Source organism: Rana temporaria, chromosome 7 (assembly GCF_905171775.1).
Source record: "Rana temporaria chromosome 7, aRanTem1.1, whole genome shotgun sequence".
Lineage (NCBI taxonomy): Eukaryota > Metazoa > Chordata > Amphibia > Anura > Ranidae > Rana > Rana temporaria.
In genome coordinates, this window is record NC_053495.1 from 100,805,402 (window position 1) to 100,821,217 (window position 15,816).

The 15,816-nt window shown below is 42.6% G+C and overlaps 1 protein-coding gene across 25 annotated transcripts in view; it reads right to left on the bottom strand.

The window, feature by feature from the left end:
• Positions 1-15,816, bottom strand: part of PRG4 (proteoglycan 4) — a 153,864-nt gene that overhangs the window by 95,277 nt on the left and 42,771 nt on the right. For 18 of the 25 annotated variants that reach the window (XM_040359775.1, XM_040359764.1, XM_040359773.1 and 15 more), the window contains 4 exons: positions 11,280-11,369; positions 9,968-10,108; positions 8,050-8,175; positions 6,776-6,928 (listed from right to left, as the gene is read on the bottom strand). In XM_040359775.1, the coding sequence (XP_040215709.1) occupies positions 6,776-6,928; positions 8,050-8,175; positions 9,968-10,108; positions 11,280-11,369 (510 nt within the window). The remainder of the gene's footprint in view (positions 1-6,775; positions 6,929-8,049; positions 8,176-9,967; positions 10,109-11,279; positions 11,370-15,816) is intronic. The other 7 variants (XM_040359768.1, XM_040359782.1, XM_040359786.1 and 4 more) reach the window with 4 other exon arrangements.

Here is a 15,816-nt window from a genome sequence, read left to right on the forward strand (position 1 = left end):
TGGAATAATAAAAAACACAGGGTGTCTGCTCAAATTCTAAAACGGGCCAAGAAAAAGGGAGGCTTAGCTGTACCCGACATCAGATTGTATTATAATGCTTCGGTTCTCACAAGGGTTATAGAATGGGCTAAAGAATCCCAGGACAAAAGATGGATAAATATCGAATGCACATTAGCGAGGGCACAGTTAGGGAGATTAATTTGGAATCCACCACAACACAGATCCTTACACACCTTAACACACACAATAACTCATAATGCATGGAGGATCTGGGATAGACTTCACAAACAATTAAAAACAGAATTCAATTCACCCTTTATTGATTTAAAAGAAAATGAATACTTTATTCCAGGGACAAAAAAAGTAGGGGGAAATTGGATCACAAATAGAACACAGTTAAAAGATATAACACTAGATGGCAAAATTAGGACACTTCACGATATTAAATATAGGATTGGAATAAGGGCGCTCGACGAGTGGAGATACTTGCAGTTAGTGTCATTCGTCAAGCGCCTACCACACCCTTTGAGGTCACAAGAGGATTACACCTTATTGGAACAATTGTGTAGTATCGAAAGCTCAAAAGGAAATATATCTAAAATCTATAATTACTTGCAGAAAACGGAAGAGTTGGACACGCTAAAATACATCCAAAATTGGGAAACGGACTTAGGGGTCCCAAGGGGGAAAACGACCATAGGAAGAATCCTGAAAATGACTCACACCTCGGCAGTAGATGTAAGAACTGCCGAGATGAACTTCAAATGTTTGACGAGGTGGTACGCCACCCCAGATAAAATGGCAAAATTCAGAGGGGGAGAGTCAGAGAAATGTTGGAGAGGATGTGAGTCAAGAGGAACAATGGCACACCTATGGTGGGACTGCCTGAAAATTAAAGCTTATTGGAAAAAAATCTTGGCCCTGATAAAGATAATAACAAAAAAAGAAGTGGAAGATAACCCATGGGTAGTTCTCTTTCATGGGGGGGAGATTCCAGAGAAGGAGTACAAGGGTTCACTGACCCCTCATTTATTGAACGCAGCGAAACGATTGATCCCCATTAAATGGAGAGACGCGAAAAGTCCGCAAATGTGGGAGTGGATCGACTCCGTAGAGGACACTTATAGGAGAGAGAAATTAAAATACGGGAGCTATAAACACAAGGAAGGGGAAAAGGATATATGGGTACCCTGGTTGGAATTTAAAAAGTCCTGGAGGTTCGCAGAAAACCTGAGAGAGGAATAGGAACGCATTTTTCAATTGAGGGAAGGAGTTCTTATAGTGGAGTCGTGGGATGGTCAAGGGAGGGGGTGGGTAGGGGGGGAGGGGGGGATTTAGTTGGGGAGGGGGGAGATGGGGTGCTGGGTATTTCTTTGTCACGCAGATAAAACCTTTTAAAAATTCCGTACTTACTATAAAAGAGTGAGTTTTAAACGGTGAAAAAAAAAAAAAAAAAAAAAAAAAAAAAAAGATGATAATACAAAAACAAACAAATAAATAAAATAAAATTAACAAGTATAAAAATTGGCATAAGAAATGCACCACAAATGATGCTAAACCAGATGTAGAGACGGAATTATGAATAAAATCATGAGCAAGTCTCTCGCTGTGGTGAAGTCTGAAGTGGCAAAAAAAAAAAAAAAAAAAAAAAGCCTGATGGCATTGGCTGTCCCACAGTATGTCGTGCCCAGCCGCCACTACTTTTCCAGGCGAGCCATCCCTTCCCTGCACAACCAAGTGGGGGACAAAATCAGGTGTGCACTGCGCAACGCCATCTGTGCCAAGGTCCACCTAACTATGGATACGTGGACCAGTAAGCACGGTCAGGGACGTTATATCTCCCTAACAGCGCACTGGGTAAATGTAGTGGCGGCTGGGCCTGAGGCGGACAGCAGTTTGGCGCATGTCCTTCCACCACCGAGGATTGCAGGGCGCTTCAGTTTGCCTCCTGTTCCTAACTCCTTCTACTCCGCTTCCTCATCCTCTACCGCCTCCTCATTCAGTCAGCGTAACAAATTCACCACCAACTTCAGCACAGCCATGGGTAAACGCCAGCAGGCAGTTTCAAAACTTTCATTTGGGGGAAAAACCACACACCGCGCAGGAGTTGTGGAGGGACATGGAACAACAGACCGATGAGTGGTTGGCGTCAGTGAGCCTCAAGCCGGGCCTGGTGGTGTGCGATAACGGGCGAAATCTCGTAGCAGCTCTGGGCCTAGCCGGTTTGACGCACATCCCTTGCCTGGCGCATGTGCTGAATTTGGTGGTGCAGAGTTTCCTGAAAACGTACCCCGATATGCCACAGCTGCTGCAGAAAGTGCGGGCCATCTGTGCGCACTTTCGGCGTTCTCACCCTGCTGCTGCTCGCCTGGCAGCGCTGCAGCATAACTTCGGACTTCCCGCTCACCGCCTCATATGCTGGCCAGACTGTGCGAGCAGCAGCAGGCGATAGTGGAGTTCCAGCTGCAGCACGCATGCGTGAGTCGCTCTGCGGAACAGAACCACTTTACCACCAATAACTGGGCCTCCATGCGAAACCGGTGTGCCTTGTTGCGCTGTTTTGAGTACTCCACCAACATGGCCAGTGCCGATGACGCCGCTCTCAGCGTGACTATCCCAGTTCTATGCCTCCTTGAAAAAACGCTACGGGCGATGATGAAAGAGGATGTGGCACAGGAGGAGGAGGAGGAGGAATCGGGATCATTTCCAAGGCTTTCAGGGCAGTCATTCACAAGTGGCTCCGAGGTTGGGTTCATGCACCAACAAAGGCCAGGTACACAATTGTCCAGCAAGGGCACAGTTCTGGAGGATGACGCGGTGGAGGATGTGGAGGAGGAAGACATGGAGGAGGAGGAGGAACCATGTTCACAGCAGGATGGCATCCAGACCAGCTCATGGCCATTACTGGTGCGTGGCTGGGGGGATACAGAGGACACAAATGATACACCTCCCACAGAGGACAGCTTTTCATTGCCTCTGGGCAGCCTGGCACACATGAGCAATTACATGCTGCAGTGTCTCCGCAACGACCGGCATGTTTCGCACATTATAACAGGTGCTGATTACTGGGTGGCCACGCTGCTGGATCCCCGTCACAAGGACAATGTACCGTCCTTAATCCCCTCACTGGAGTGTGAACGCAAGATGCGCGAGTACAAGCGCACGCTGGAAGAGTCAGGACACCCCCTAACACACAGCTTCTTTCTCTATCTGCAACATAGAGAGCATCCTGACTCTCATGTAGTCCAAGGAAGGGGGGAAGCAGAAGTTACAGACAGAAGAATAGGAAGTGAGGATTTATCAGAAGAAATAAGGACATTTAAAAGCAAAATCAAAGGATGAGTTAAGTGAAGGAGGACTGCACTAAGGTAAAGGAAGCTGTTTAAGAAAAAAAATTGTACCTTTACAACCCCTTTAAGCTGAAGTCCCATTCAGTCTAATGAATGTAAAGAATGAGGTAAGTGAAGGAGGACTTCACTAAGGCAAAATAAGTTGTTTAGGGAAAAAAAATGTACCTTTACAACCCCTTTAAAGCGGAGGTCCACCAAATATTTTTTTTACAAATACTGCAGCTGCTGACTTTTAAAATAAGGACACTTACCTGTCCAGGGCGCCCGCAATGTCGGCACCCGAAACCGATCTCTCCCTCGGCTCTCGGGTGCTGCCACCGCCATCTTCTATAAGGGAATCAGGAAGTGAAGTCTTGCAGCTTCACTTCCTGGTTCACTACTGCGCATGCGCGAGTCGCTCTGCCCGATCCGAATGGTCCTTGCTGTCTTCAGGGACCTATGTGTCTCCTAGAAGACAGCGGTGGGGGCAGAGGAGGCGCCGGACGTGCCGTAGATAGCCACAGATAATGCAGCTATCTATGCCCAGAAGTGGGAGCAAATACCTGTATTAAACAGGTATCTGCTCCCCCCTCCCCCCTGAAAGGTGCCAAATGTGACACCGGAGGGGGGGGGGAGAGTTTCCGAAAAGCTGTTCATAGAAATAAAGACAGCTGCAGAATGCAAAAAAATTTGATATCGTTTTTCGACTGTGACAAATAGGAATATAAGAACAACAGAAGACTTCATTCTTGCCAGACCAATCTGCTAACATTCTAAGAGGAAGTGAGCTACCATCTAGACAGGGGAAAGCCTGTGGATTTAGTATCAGGATCTTACAAAAGCATTTGATACAGTTCTCCATAAGCGCTTAATCTACAAGCTGAGGTCTGCAGACATGGACCATAAGGTTTATTCTTGGGTATAAAACAACAGGGGCGTGTCCAAAGGGTTGTGACACATAACGTGTACTCAGACTGGTCTGCAGTGGTAAGTGGGTACTCCAAGGTTCTGTCTTGGGACCCATTATATTCAATTTATTCATAAATGATATAGAGGATGGGATAAATAGCTCAATCTCAGTTTTTGCAGATGACACAAAAATTTGCAGGGCAATAACTTCACATCAGGATGTAGAATTTTACAGAAAGACCGGAAAAAAGTAATAGAGTGGGCAACTACATGACAAATGAGGTTTAGCCCTGGTTCACACTAAGGATGGGCAAAAACACCCCCCAGTTCGGTTTGCACCAGAACTTGCCGAACAGGGACATGTATCAATGCAAACAAAAGTTTTAAATACTGAAGTTTTTTCGTAAGCAGTTATTTTAATAATGCTTAAAGTGAAACAATACAAGTGAAATATTCATTTAAATTTCGTACCTGGGGGTGTCTATAGTATGCCTGTAAAGTGGTGCATGTTTCCCGTGTTTAGAACAGTTCCTGCACAAAATTACATTTCTAAAGGAAAAAAAGTAATCTAAAACTACTCACGGCTATAATGAATTGTCGGGTCCCAGCAATACAGATAAAAAGTCTTTAGGTCTGGTATGAATATTAAGGGGAACCCTGAACAAAAATAAAAAAAAATTGCGTGGGGTCTGGTATGGATACCCTGTGCCAAAATAAAAAGAAAATTGGTGTGGGGTTACCCCCAAAAATCCATATCAGACCCTTATCCGAGCACCCAACCTGGCAGGCTGCAGGAAAAGAGGGGGGATAAGAGAGCGCCCCCCGAACCGTACCAGGCCACATGCCCTCAACATTCCATGTAAATCCTCTCTGCGGAGGATATTGAGAAAAAACAACAACGTCGTCACGATCCCTTTCTCCATGGCAGGCACCTGCCGAATGACGCGCTCTCGCCGTGACAGCTGTTAATAGCTGAGAGCGGGGCCACCCATCACATGCACGGGTGACTCTGCCCCCTCTGACTCAACGGGGAAACGCTGGGGTTACCCAGTGACATGTACGGGTGACCCCACCCCCTCTGACACAACGGGAAACCCTCCCATGGAAGCAGGATCAAGTTTTTTTTTCCCTCCGTATCCTCGCCATATCCTCGCTCGAGAATGGATTACATCTCCTTTGTTAAAGGGGGCTTCCAGATTCTGATAAGCCCCCCGTCCACAGACCCCCACAACCACTGGGAAAGGGTTGTGGGGATGAGGCCCTTGTCCCCATCAACATAGTGACATCCTCCCCATGTTGAGGGCATGTGGCCTGGTACGGTTCAGGAGGAGGGGCGCTCTCTCTTCCCTTTTCTTTTCCTTAGTAAGGAATAGGGCTTTCCCAGTGACGTAGCACAGTGTGCGTCAGAGGGGGGCGGGGTCACGTGACGCGTGGCCCGCCTCCCCTATAAAAGAAACGTCAAGCTCCGGAGCGTCATTCGCGGAGCTGTGCTCTGAATGGACGGATCTGCTCATCGCTGGACCAATCGTGGGCGAGAACACCCATACACCCGTCGATGGAGAACTAACTCGCCGCTGGATACAAGACAACGATGGATCAGGGAGCAGCATGGATCGTCTATTTTCACCGCTGGATTTTTATTTGGTTTAATTAATAAAGTATTTTGTTCAACGGTGTGTGTGGGTTTTTTTTCAGACAACTACTATTTTCACTTCCTTCGTGAAATGGTAGGGGTACAGTGTACCCCATTACCATTTCACACAGAGGGGGGGTCAGGATCTGAGGGTCCCCTTTGTTAAAGGGGTCTACCAGATTCTGATAAGCCTCCCGCCCGCATACCCCCACAACCACCGGGCAAGGGTTGTGGGGATGAGACCCTTGTCCCCATCAACATGGGGACATCCTCCCCATGTTGAGGGCATGTGGCCTGGTGCGGTTCAGGAGAGGGGGGGCCGCACTCTGTCCCCCCCTCTTTTCTGCAGCCGGCCAGGTCAACGTGCTCGGATAACGGTGTGGATTTTACGGGGGAACTCCACGCCATTTTTTTTTTAATTTGGGGTGGAGTTCCCCTTAAAATCCACACCAGACCTGAAGGGTCTGGTTATGGATATTTGGATATTTAGGGGGAACCGCATGTCATTTTTTTTTAAATTGACGGCGGGGTTTCCCTTAATATCCATACCAGACCTAAAGGGGCATTTTTGTTTTCCCGAACTCCGAACCCGGACCCGAACTTTTTCCAATTATTCGGGTTTGGGTCCGGGTTCAGGAAAAACCCAAAGTCCGTACCGAACCCGAACTTTACAGTTCAGGTTCGCTCAACTCTAATGATGATATCACAAGAGATCTGATTTCCTGACTAACTAGAGATAAGCTTGTGCCATACTGTATTTACAATAGGAGGAGATGAAACACCTACTGGGTATACATGGAAAAGTGGATATAAATTGTGAGGGGAAAAAAAATATCTCTTTGTGTTGACATTTCAAAATAAAAATGCAAATCCCTCTATAGCCTTTTATATTTTATTACAGTACCTGGATTGTCTGGATCAAGAATATCATCCTCATCTTGTGGTTTCTTTTTCATTTGATTTTTCCTTGATAATTTCTTGCTTTTTTTGCTTCCTTTAACACTCGATGAAGAAGATGATGAAGAGAATGAAGATGAGGATACATTGTCTTCTGATTCTTTAAAATAAAGAAAGAAAATATTTTAACTTATTCATTATCTTAAAAATACTTAAGCTCAATTTTTTTTATTATAAGATAATACATTTCACATATACTGTATGTGTATGGACAGTCTTATCCAAAGATACACTGTACATATTTAGCTGTATATTGAAGGGTATTTCCGCTTTATCAAAGGCTTGTTGACAGAATTGCTGCAGTGATTGCTGCATATGAACAGCAGACAACCTGCACTGTCAATAAACAAGAAATACTAGCAAACGTTTTCCTGTAAAAGAAGCAAGTAAATACTTACCTCCCCTGCTGCCTGCCAGTCTGAACACTACTCCACTGAAGAGATATCATTCCCTGGAGTCTCAGCAGAAACAACACTCTTGCCAATTTACTTGCTGTGCTTGTAACTAATGTATTTGCATGTGTTTTCATTTTTATACTTGTAAGCTTTGACGTTAAAGCCTTATATGCCCTGTTCACTGTTTCTCCACACTTTGCTGTGAGAATTGTTGGTGACAATAATAATAATAATTATCCTTGTAAATATTATTTTTATTGTAGATTTAACTATAATACCTTCAATTTCTTCTTCTGACTCAACAAGTGTCTCACTCTTTTTCTTTTTGGGGGACTTTCCTTGAGGATTTATTTTACCCTTTGCTGGTAATCTTGAAGAGGGTCTCTCTTTGGGGTCTAAAATACTGAAAAATAATACCAACCATCATGTCACTACTGCGTCCTGGATAAATGGACACTCACTATTACCCTTGTTACCTCATGTACGAAACAATTATTAGTATTGATTTTTTGTACAGTCAACTTTAGCCACATTTTGAAATTCAGATTATTAAATGAGGGCTTGTTTCCGTTTTAAAATATCCTCTCCTTTACTCCTGGTGTCTATGCTTAATACTTACAGAATTTAAGATCTTTGGACATAGATTTAATTAAAGTTGTTACCAACGTATTTGCAAATGTTGTATTTTTTTATATGTGTGTTTTCATGTTATAGCCTTCCATGCCCTTCTCTTTGCTTCACTATACTTTGCAGTGATAATTGTTGGTGACAACAATAATAATAATAATCTTTATAATTATTATTATTATAGATTCATCTGTAATACCTTCAGTTTCTTCTTCTGACTCAACAAGTGTATCACTCTTTTTCTTTTTGGGGTTTTTAGGAGACTTTCCTTTAAGGTTTTTTTTATTCTTTGATTGTGAGCGTGACGAGGCTCTCTCATTGGGGTCTACAATAAACCAAAACAATAATAATTATTATGCATATTATTTAAGTATATATGCCTATTTTAGACATGTCACATATTTTTCATAAGCTGTACCTGCAAATTGTAAATTGTTATAGATAATTTTTCATAGCAAGAAGTTATTATAAAACACGTTAGGTAAAGCTTGCCTGTTTCACATGTAGAAACTTATATGTACCAAAGAGTAAAGTGCAGATACTGGCTGTAAAATTAGTAACCAATGATTAGTTTTTTTCAGTTGTTTAGAAATATGGGAAATACTCCTGATTAGTTGCTATAGGTTGCTCCATATTATGTCCCAGTTTATATATAAAAAGGCAAATGAGAACTTCATTTAGGCAGTATTTAAATAGCTAGATTCATGTAGAGCACCGCATCTTTAAGGCGGCGTAGCGTACCGTATTTACGCTACGCCACCTTAAGTCAAAGAGGCAAGTACTGTATTCACAAAGTACTTGCCTCCTAACTTACGGTGGCGTAGCGTAAATGGGGCCGGTGTAAGCGCGCCTAATTCAAATTAGGCTGAGGGGGCGTGTTTTATGTTAATGGGGGGTGACCTGACGTCCGTGTACATATCCCAGTGTGCATTGCGCCAAAGTACACTGCAAGGACGTATTGGTTTCGAAGTGAACGTAAATTACGTCCAGCCCTATTCACGGACGACTTACGCAAACAACGTAAAATTTTCAAATTTCGACGCGGGAACCACGGCCATAGATAACATTGACTAGTCCAGCTATTTGATGGAATAACTTTACGCCTTAAATCGCCTTACGTAAACGGCGTATCTTTACTGCGACGGGCGCATGTACGTTCGTGAATAGGCGTATCTAGTCATTTACATATTCTACAGCGAACTCAACGCAAGCGCCACCTAGCGGCCAGCCTAAATATTGCACCCTAAGATACGACGGTGCAGGCTGTCGTATCTTAGCTAGGTTTAAGTGTATCTCAGTTTATGAATACACTTAAACTTAGGACGGCGCAGATTCTGAGTTAGGTCGGCATATCTACTGATACGCCGGCCTAACTCTATCTGAATCTAGCTAAAAGAGTTACGTTTTCCTGCTCTTCCACGGTGCAAGTTGGCTTTTTTTCTTCATAATATCACTTTACATCCAATGTAAACTCTCTCTCTTCATAATCTTGTACTATTTGCATGTCATGCTTTGTGACAACTTTTTTTTCTTGAAATTTCTTTAACATATTATTTTACCAGGATCAGCACAATTGTCCCCCCCCACAGACTTGTTTTACAAAAAAGGATAGGGTGTGCTGTACAAGGTCTGTTACATAACTGAGCTGGCAAATGTGCAAACCTCAAGAAGGGATGGACAAAAATAAAAAAATCAGTAGGCAGATAAATCAATTCTCTTATATGTGCTTTATCTGTGTATTTAGGTATTTTCCCGCAGTTCGGATTAACTGTTGCCTTTAAAAAAATAACTGAGGGAAAAAACCTACAGACATGCACATTACTGGAATGTTTGAATCGATAATTGTTTTACTCCACAAAATCTATATTAGGGTGACGGGTCCCTTCTGGTGTAAATGTTCTAACAACCGACTATAATAACTCAGCATACTTTGCCTCAAATGTGGTTTTCCTTCAGGCTAACTTTGAAAAAAAAAAAATATTGATTGACTGGAATCGAAAATATTCACAAATTGTGAAATTCAGTCACAAAGATCTAAGTCAGGTTATGTATGACTCAGATCTATGTAGTTTGGGTGCAGTATGTATGCAGCCAAACATGTCCTATTTACTAAATACCTTCTGGTTCGTCTTCATATTCATATATAATCCTCTTCTTCTTCTTTGGTTTTTTAGGTGTAGAATATACTGGATTCTTTTTGTCCTTTTTGGGGGATTTTTTATTAGGACGTGAAGCTGGAGCATTTCCCTCAAAGGGATCTAGATTAAAGTGAACATCTGAGAATCAACAGGGTGGAGCAAAACAGTCAACCATACTGAATTTGCACCTCAAATGTCTTTACAAAAAATGGAGATATTTTTATAAGGCATATCATTTTATTTTAGGCAATATAATAACAGCAGCTATTGCTGTTCCTGTTAGCCTTTGCTATATCTATAGAATAAATCTGATAACAGAGCTGCATATTAAGACATAAATATTACTGTAACAGGAAAATGAAAGTATGACTTTGAAAATGAAGGTCAGCATAATTGTCCTTCCATATTCTTGTTTTGTGGAGAGGGATGGGATGTGTTGGACCAAGTCTGTTACATAACTGAGTGTACTGGTGGCTGACTATAGACCATAGACACTGACTTTGGTGTCTATTAGATTGTACAATCCAATATAGACATGCACAGTGGCTATACCATACAAATTAATGTAAGACTATGAAAATGGAGGTTGTTTGTGCACTGTCTATCTGATTGCTTATCTACTTATCTGCCTTTAAACATAATAGGCTTTGAATTGGTAAAGATTAGCCTCATTCACTAAGCTCTGGGCCAAATTCCCTTGCAAAGTGCAACTTCCCTTGCAAAAGGAACAGTCTATTTGCCTTTAGTAATCAACCCCACTGTGGGGTTTATGAACAGGATGAATTGTGTACTCAGTGTAACAGTGACCTTTCATCAGCAACATAGGGACAAGGCACTTTGCCAGGGGAATCCCACATTAAGGGCATGTTTCTTGATATATTTGGGATGCTTGTTACCTTTCCTTTCCTTGCCAGATCGGATGCATGTACTAAGGGTCTGGTATGGATTTTTAGGGAGACCTAATGCAATGACTTAATATTGTCTGAAAACAAGGGGTGAAAGTGTTGTGGAAAACCCTTGGAATCTTTGCTGACATACATAAAGATGGACAGTTCTGAGTAATGTGATTGTGTGACGGATGCAACACTGTAAGATAAAATTGTTGATTTGATGTGCTATTAATATAGCAAGTAATCTGATTGCTTGGACATTCTGGCATTTCAGAATAAAGAAATGGCTATTATCGTTTGTCCTATAAAAATACCACCTATGATATATTATCCTAGTTTCTGGTGACATTGCAATGGTAGTTGCCTAGGCAGACCATCAAATGTCCTCACAGAAAAGATACCTTCTTCATCCTCTTCTGGCAATATTACTTTCCTATATCTCTTCTTTGCTGACCTCCTAGGGGATGAGTTTTGGTTTTCCTGTGAAGGGTCTACAAGCAAATGTAAATTTAATAATTCAGGTTTTTAGTACTAACTCAGTTTGAGTAATATTACTTAATTTTGATAATGAGTAATTGTAATACATGGTTTTACTGTGGCATACCAAAATAATAAGGAGACGTTTAAAAGATTATGAAATATAATTATAAACATTTCACAAGCATAGGAATTATCGGGTGACGAGAGTTTGTAAATAAGCATTTTCAAAGCTGAGCTACAAGCAGATAGAAAAAGCCTTAATCTGAATCAGTAATGGATTTATTTGTAAAAAACATTATTTATTTTTTTTACATTAAGCTGGCAGAAGCACCTGAATCTGTCTTGATATTAGCCTTTTGTAATCCCATATACAGAAGCACTTACTGGAAGATGGAAGGGGCAACACTCCAAGCCAATCAAGCTCTGCTGAAAAGCCTAATGTTGACATCTATCACAAAGAACATACTAAAAAAAGCAGAGTGCTGCTGCTCATTTATTGTCTGGTGACATGCCAAGGTATGTCACAGTTCAAGCTGTATTGCTGTATTAGAGCATAGTGAGCAGACAGGAATCAAAGAGTGCTGGATCTTGCTATGCTGGGGTTAGAGTGTACTTTCATACACATTTTGGTTGTAGAAGCACTTTAGTGTTACTTGACATAAGGTAAGTATATACACTTATACAGTATATAAGTATGTATCTGTGTGGGATTTAACCCAGAAGTTTCCTGAGATCCTTCAAGACTTGATTCATGCTGTCCATACCAGGAGACAATTGACAGTGACCTTAAAGCGGGAGTTCACCCAATGTTGTTTTTTTTTATCTTTTCCCCTTAGATTCCTGCTCGTTTTGTCTAGGGGAATCGGCTAGTTGTTTTAAAATATGAGCCGTACTTACCGTTTTCGAGATGCATCTTCTCCGTCGCTTCCGGGTATGGGTCTTCGGGAGCGGGCGTTCCTTCTTGATTGACAGTCTTCCGAGAGGCTTCCGACGGTCGCATCCATCGCGTCACTAGTAGCCGAAAGAAGCCGAACGTCGGTGCGGCTCTATACTGCGCCTGCGCACCGACGTTCGGCTTCTTTCGGAAAATCGTGACGCGATGGATGCGACCGTCGGAAGCTTCTCGGAAGACTGTCAATCAAAATAGGAACGCCCAGTCCCGCAGCCCATACCCGGAAGCGGCGGAGAAGATGCATCTCGTAAACGGTAAGTACTGCTCATATTTTAAAACAACTAGCCGATTCCCCTAGACAAAACGAGCAGGAATCTAAGGGGAAAAAGTGTTATGTGCGGGTGAACCCCCGCTTTAAATATTAGCTATTATTTTTTTAGCTTTATTCTGGTTCACAAAATGCTAACAATATATTTGTGCTGTCATAGCTAGAGATGTGTGAAATGTCTGAATCTCAGAAGATTGGCAAGGTATGGCCATGGTTATGAGTGCAGTATGATTATCAGTATGCAGTATGCAGTATGATTATTTATTGTCACACTATGCCGGGCAAGAAGCCAATTGTATACCTTATAAATATATAATTTGAGGCTTTATGTTTTTCATAATTACAGTATGTGTAACTGCATTATTTAAAAAATACACATTTATTTGCCTTTATTGCAATAGGTTTGCAGAGCATGCTTGGCTTTCTAATAACAAACCTAGCATGCAAGGGAACCTGATGTTTATAGTAAGCCAAATCTTTTAACTCAGCTGAAAGAGTGCCATGAGTGTGTCCCACCTCTGTGATTCACTCTGCTGTCTTTGTGATCTACTCTTCTTGCCATTTTTTTTTAAGCACAACAGTATAATAAGGTGGAGTAATTATTAGTGAAATGTATATTTTGTTAAGGGTTGGGGAATAATGTTTGATTAACCTGAGCCCAACCCATTACATTGGGCTAAGATTGTCCTCCCTTACAAGGAACCTTGTCCCAATGATTTGGCTGTTCTGGCATACAGACAAATGTTTAAACATTTACCCATGTGTCAGGAACTCAATGTCATACACCATAGCAGTATTAATTCTGTTATTACACATGCCAGCTTCCCGCTGTTAATGACTGGTAAGGACAGATGCACGCACTGCTGAGTCCTTTACAACAAGGAGCAAAGGCTGGGGTCTTCTGAGTGTCATCATTGATAATATATGGACACAACCATATTAGGTCAATAATGTCATGGGTCCCAGTGACATCATTGACCATATATTGTCATGTTTGTATATGGCCAATGAAGTCACCCAGGAGACCCTGCCCCTTGTATATATAACAGTTGTCATCCAATGGACCTTTCATCATCAACATAGGGACAAGGCACTTTTCCAGGGCAATCCCACATTAAGGGCATGTTTCTTGATATATTTGGGATGGGGCATGCTTGTTACCTTCCCTTTCCTTGCCAGACCGCATGCATGTACTAAGGGTCTGGTATGGATTTTTAGGGGGACATCGTGCATTTTTTTGTTTTTGTTGCATGGCGTACCCCCTTAAAAATTCATACCAGATTTAGAAGGGCCTAGTATGAATTTTGAAGGGACTCACACAATTGTTTTCTTCTTCTTGGTGTAGAATGTGTTACAGCAAAGCAACATTTACAAAAAAAAAAATTGTATAGTTTAACCACTTGCTTACTGGGCACTAAAATCCCCCTCCTGCCCAGACCAATTTTCAGCTTTCAGCTTTGAATGACAATTGCGCGGTCATATAACACTGTACCCAAATTTTTATCAATTTTTTTTCCCACAAATAGAGCTTTCTTTTGGTGGTATTTGATTACCTCTGCTGTTTTTATTTTTTGTTAAAAAAAAAAGACTACATTTTGTTATAACATTTTGCAAACAAGTAATGTTTCTCCTTTATTGATGTACGCTCATGAGGCTGCACGGATGGGCACTGATGGGCACTGATGGGCTGCACTGATAGGCACCAATGGTCTGCACTGATGGGCACTGATAAGGTGGCACTGGTGGGTACTGATAGGTGGCACTGGTGGGCACTGAGAAGTGGCACTAATAGGTGGCATTGATAGGTGGCACTGATATCTGGCAATGATGGGCACTGATGGGTGGCAGTGATGGGCACTGATGGGTGGCAATAATGGGCACTGATGGGTGGAAATACTGGGCACTGATATGCAGCATTGCTAGGTGGCACTGATGAGGCACTGATTGGCACCAATGGTGGTGGGCATTGATAGGTGGCACTTGTGGGCATTGATAGGCGGCACTTGTGGGCACTGTGGGCACTGGCAGGTGGCACTGGCAGGGGGTTTAGATTGGCACACATGAGGGAGATGTGCCTCCTTCCTCTTCGGGACCGATGTCCCTTGCACCTAAGCCGGTGATCGGAGAAAGGAGGAGAAAAAAAAAACGATTGTCGAACTTTGTTTACATCACGTAATCAGCTGTCATTGGCTGACAGCTGATCACGTGGTAAGGGGCAGGGAGCGGCCCCTTACTCGGATCTGTGATCACCCGAGTCTGAGTGATGGAGTGCGCGAAGGGGATGACGTCTATTGACCGGAAAAGTAGGAAAAGTAGGTCCGCTCTGTAGCCGTCATTCGGCTATAGCGTGGACGGGAAGTGGTTAAATTGCCAGCAAATTCAATTTCTTAGCCAACTAAAAAAAAAAGCAAAATAACAAAACAAAAAAATAAATATCACACAGACCCTTACAAAAGGTCCTCCAAAATACATGGCAGACCCGTGAAGAGATTAGTGTGCTGTTTTTTATTTTCAAGTCTGCAATAAATTGGAATTTGCTGGCAATTTAAAACACTATTTAACTTGTAAATGTCTGTGGGCCTGATCCACAAAAGGGATACGCCGGCGTATCTACTGATATGCCGTCGTATCCCTGTTTCTATCTATGGAACTGATCCACAGAATCAGTTTCTCATAGATAGGCAGAAGATCCGACATGTGTAAGGGACTTACACTGTCGGATCTTAGGATGCAGTACCGCAGCCGCCGCTGGGGGCATTTCTCGTCGAAATCCAGCGTCAAGTATGCAAATTAGCACTTACGGAGATCCACGAAGCTTTTACGCTTCGTTTTTTCTCCGTAAGTATTAGTTTGCCGTCGCAAAATTAGGGCTGCTTTTACAAAGTGTAAACTGTTTACACCTTGTAAAAGTATACCCTTCTATCCCGCGTCGCTGTCATTTTTTTTTTTTTTTTTTTTATTTCCCGCCGCAACTCTTTTTTTTTTACGCCCGTCGCGATTCTCAAAACCCGGCGCAACGTAAATCCGCGCAAAGCACGTCGGGAAAATAACGTCGGGAGCATGCGCAGTACGTCCGGCGCGGGAGCGTGCCTAATTTAAATGGGACTCGCCCCATTAGATTAGGCACGCCTTGCGCCGGACGGATTTAAGTTACACCCCTGAAAATTTCTAGGTAAGTGCTTTGTGGATCAGGCACTTAGGTAGAGATTTTGCGGCGGTGTAACTTAAATGGCAAAAG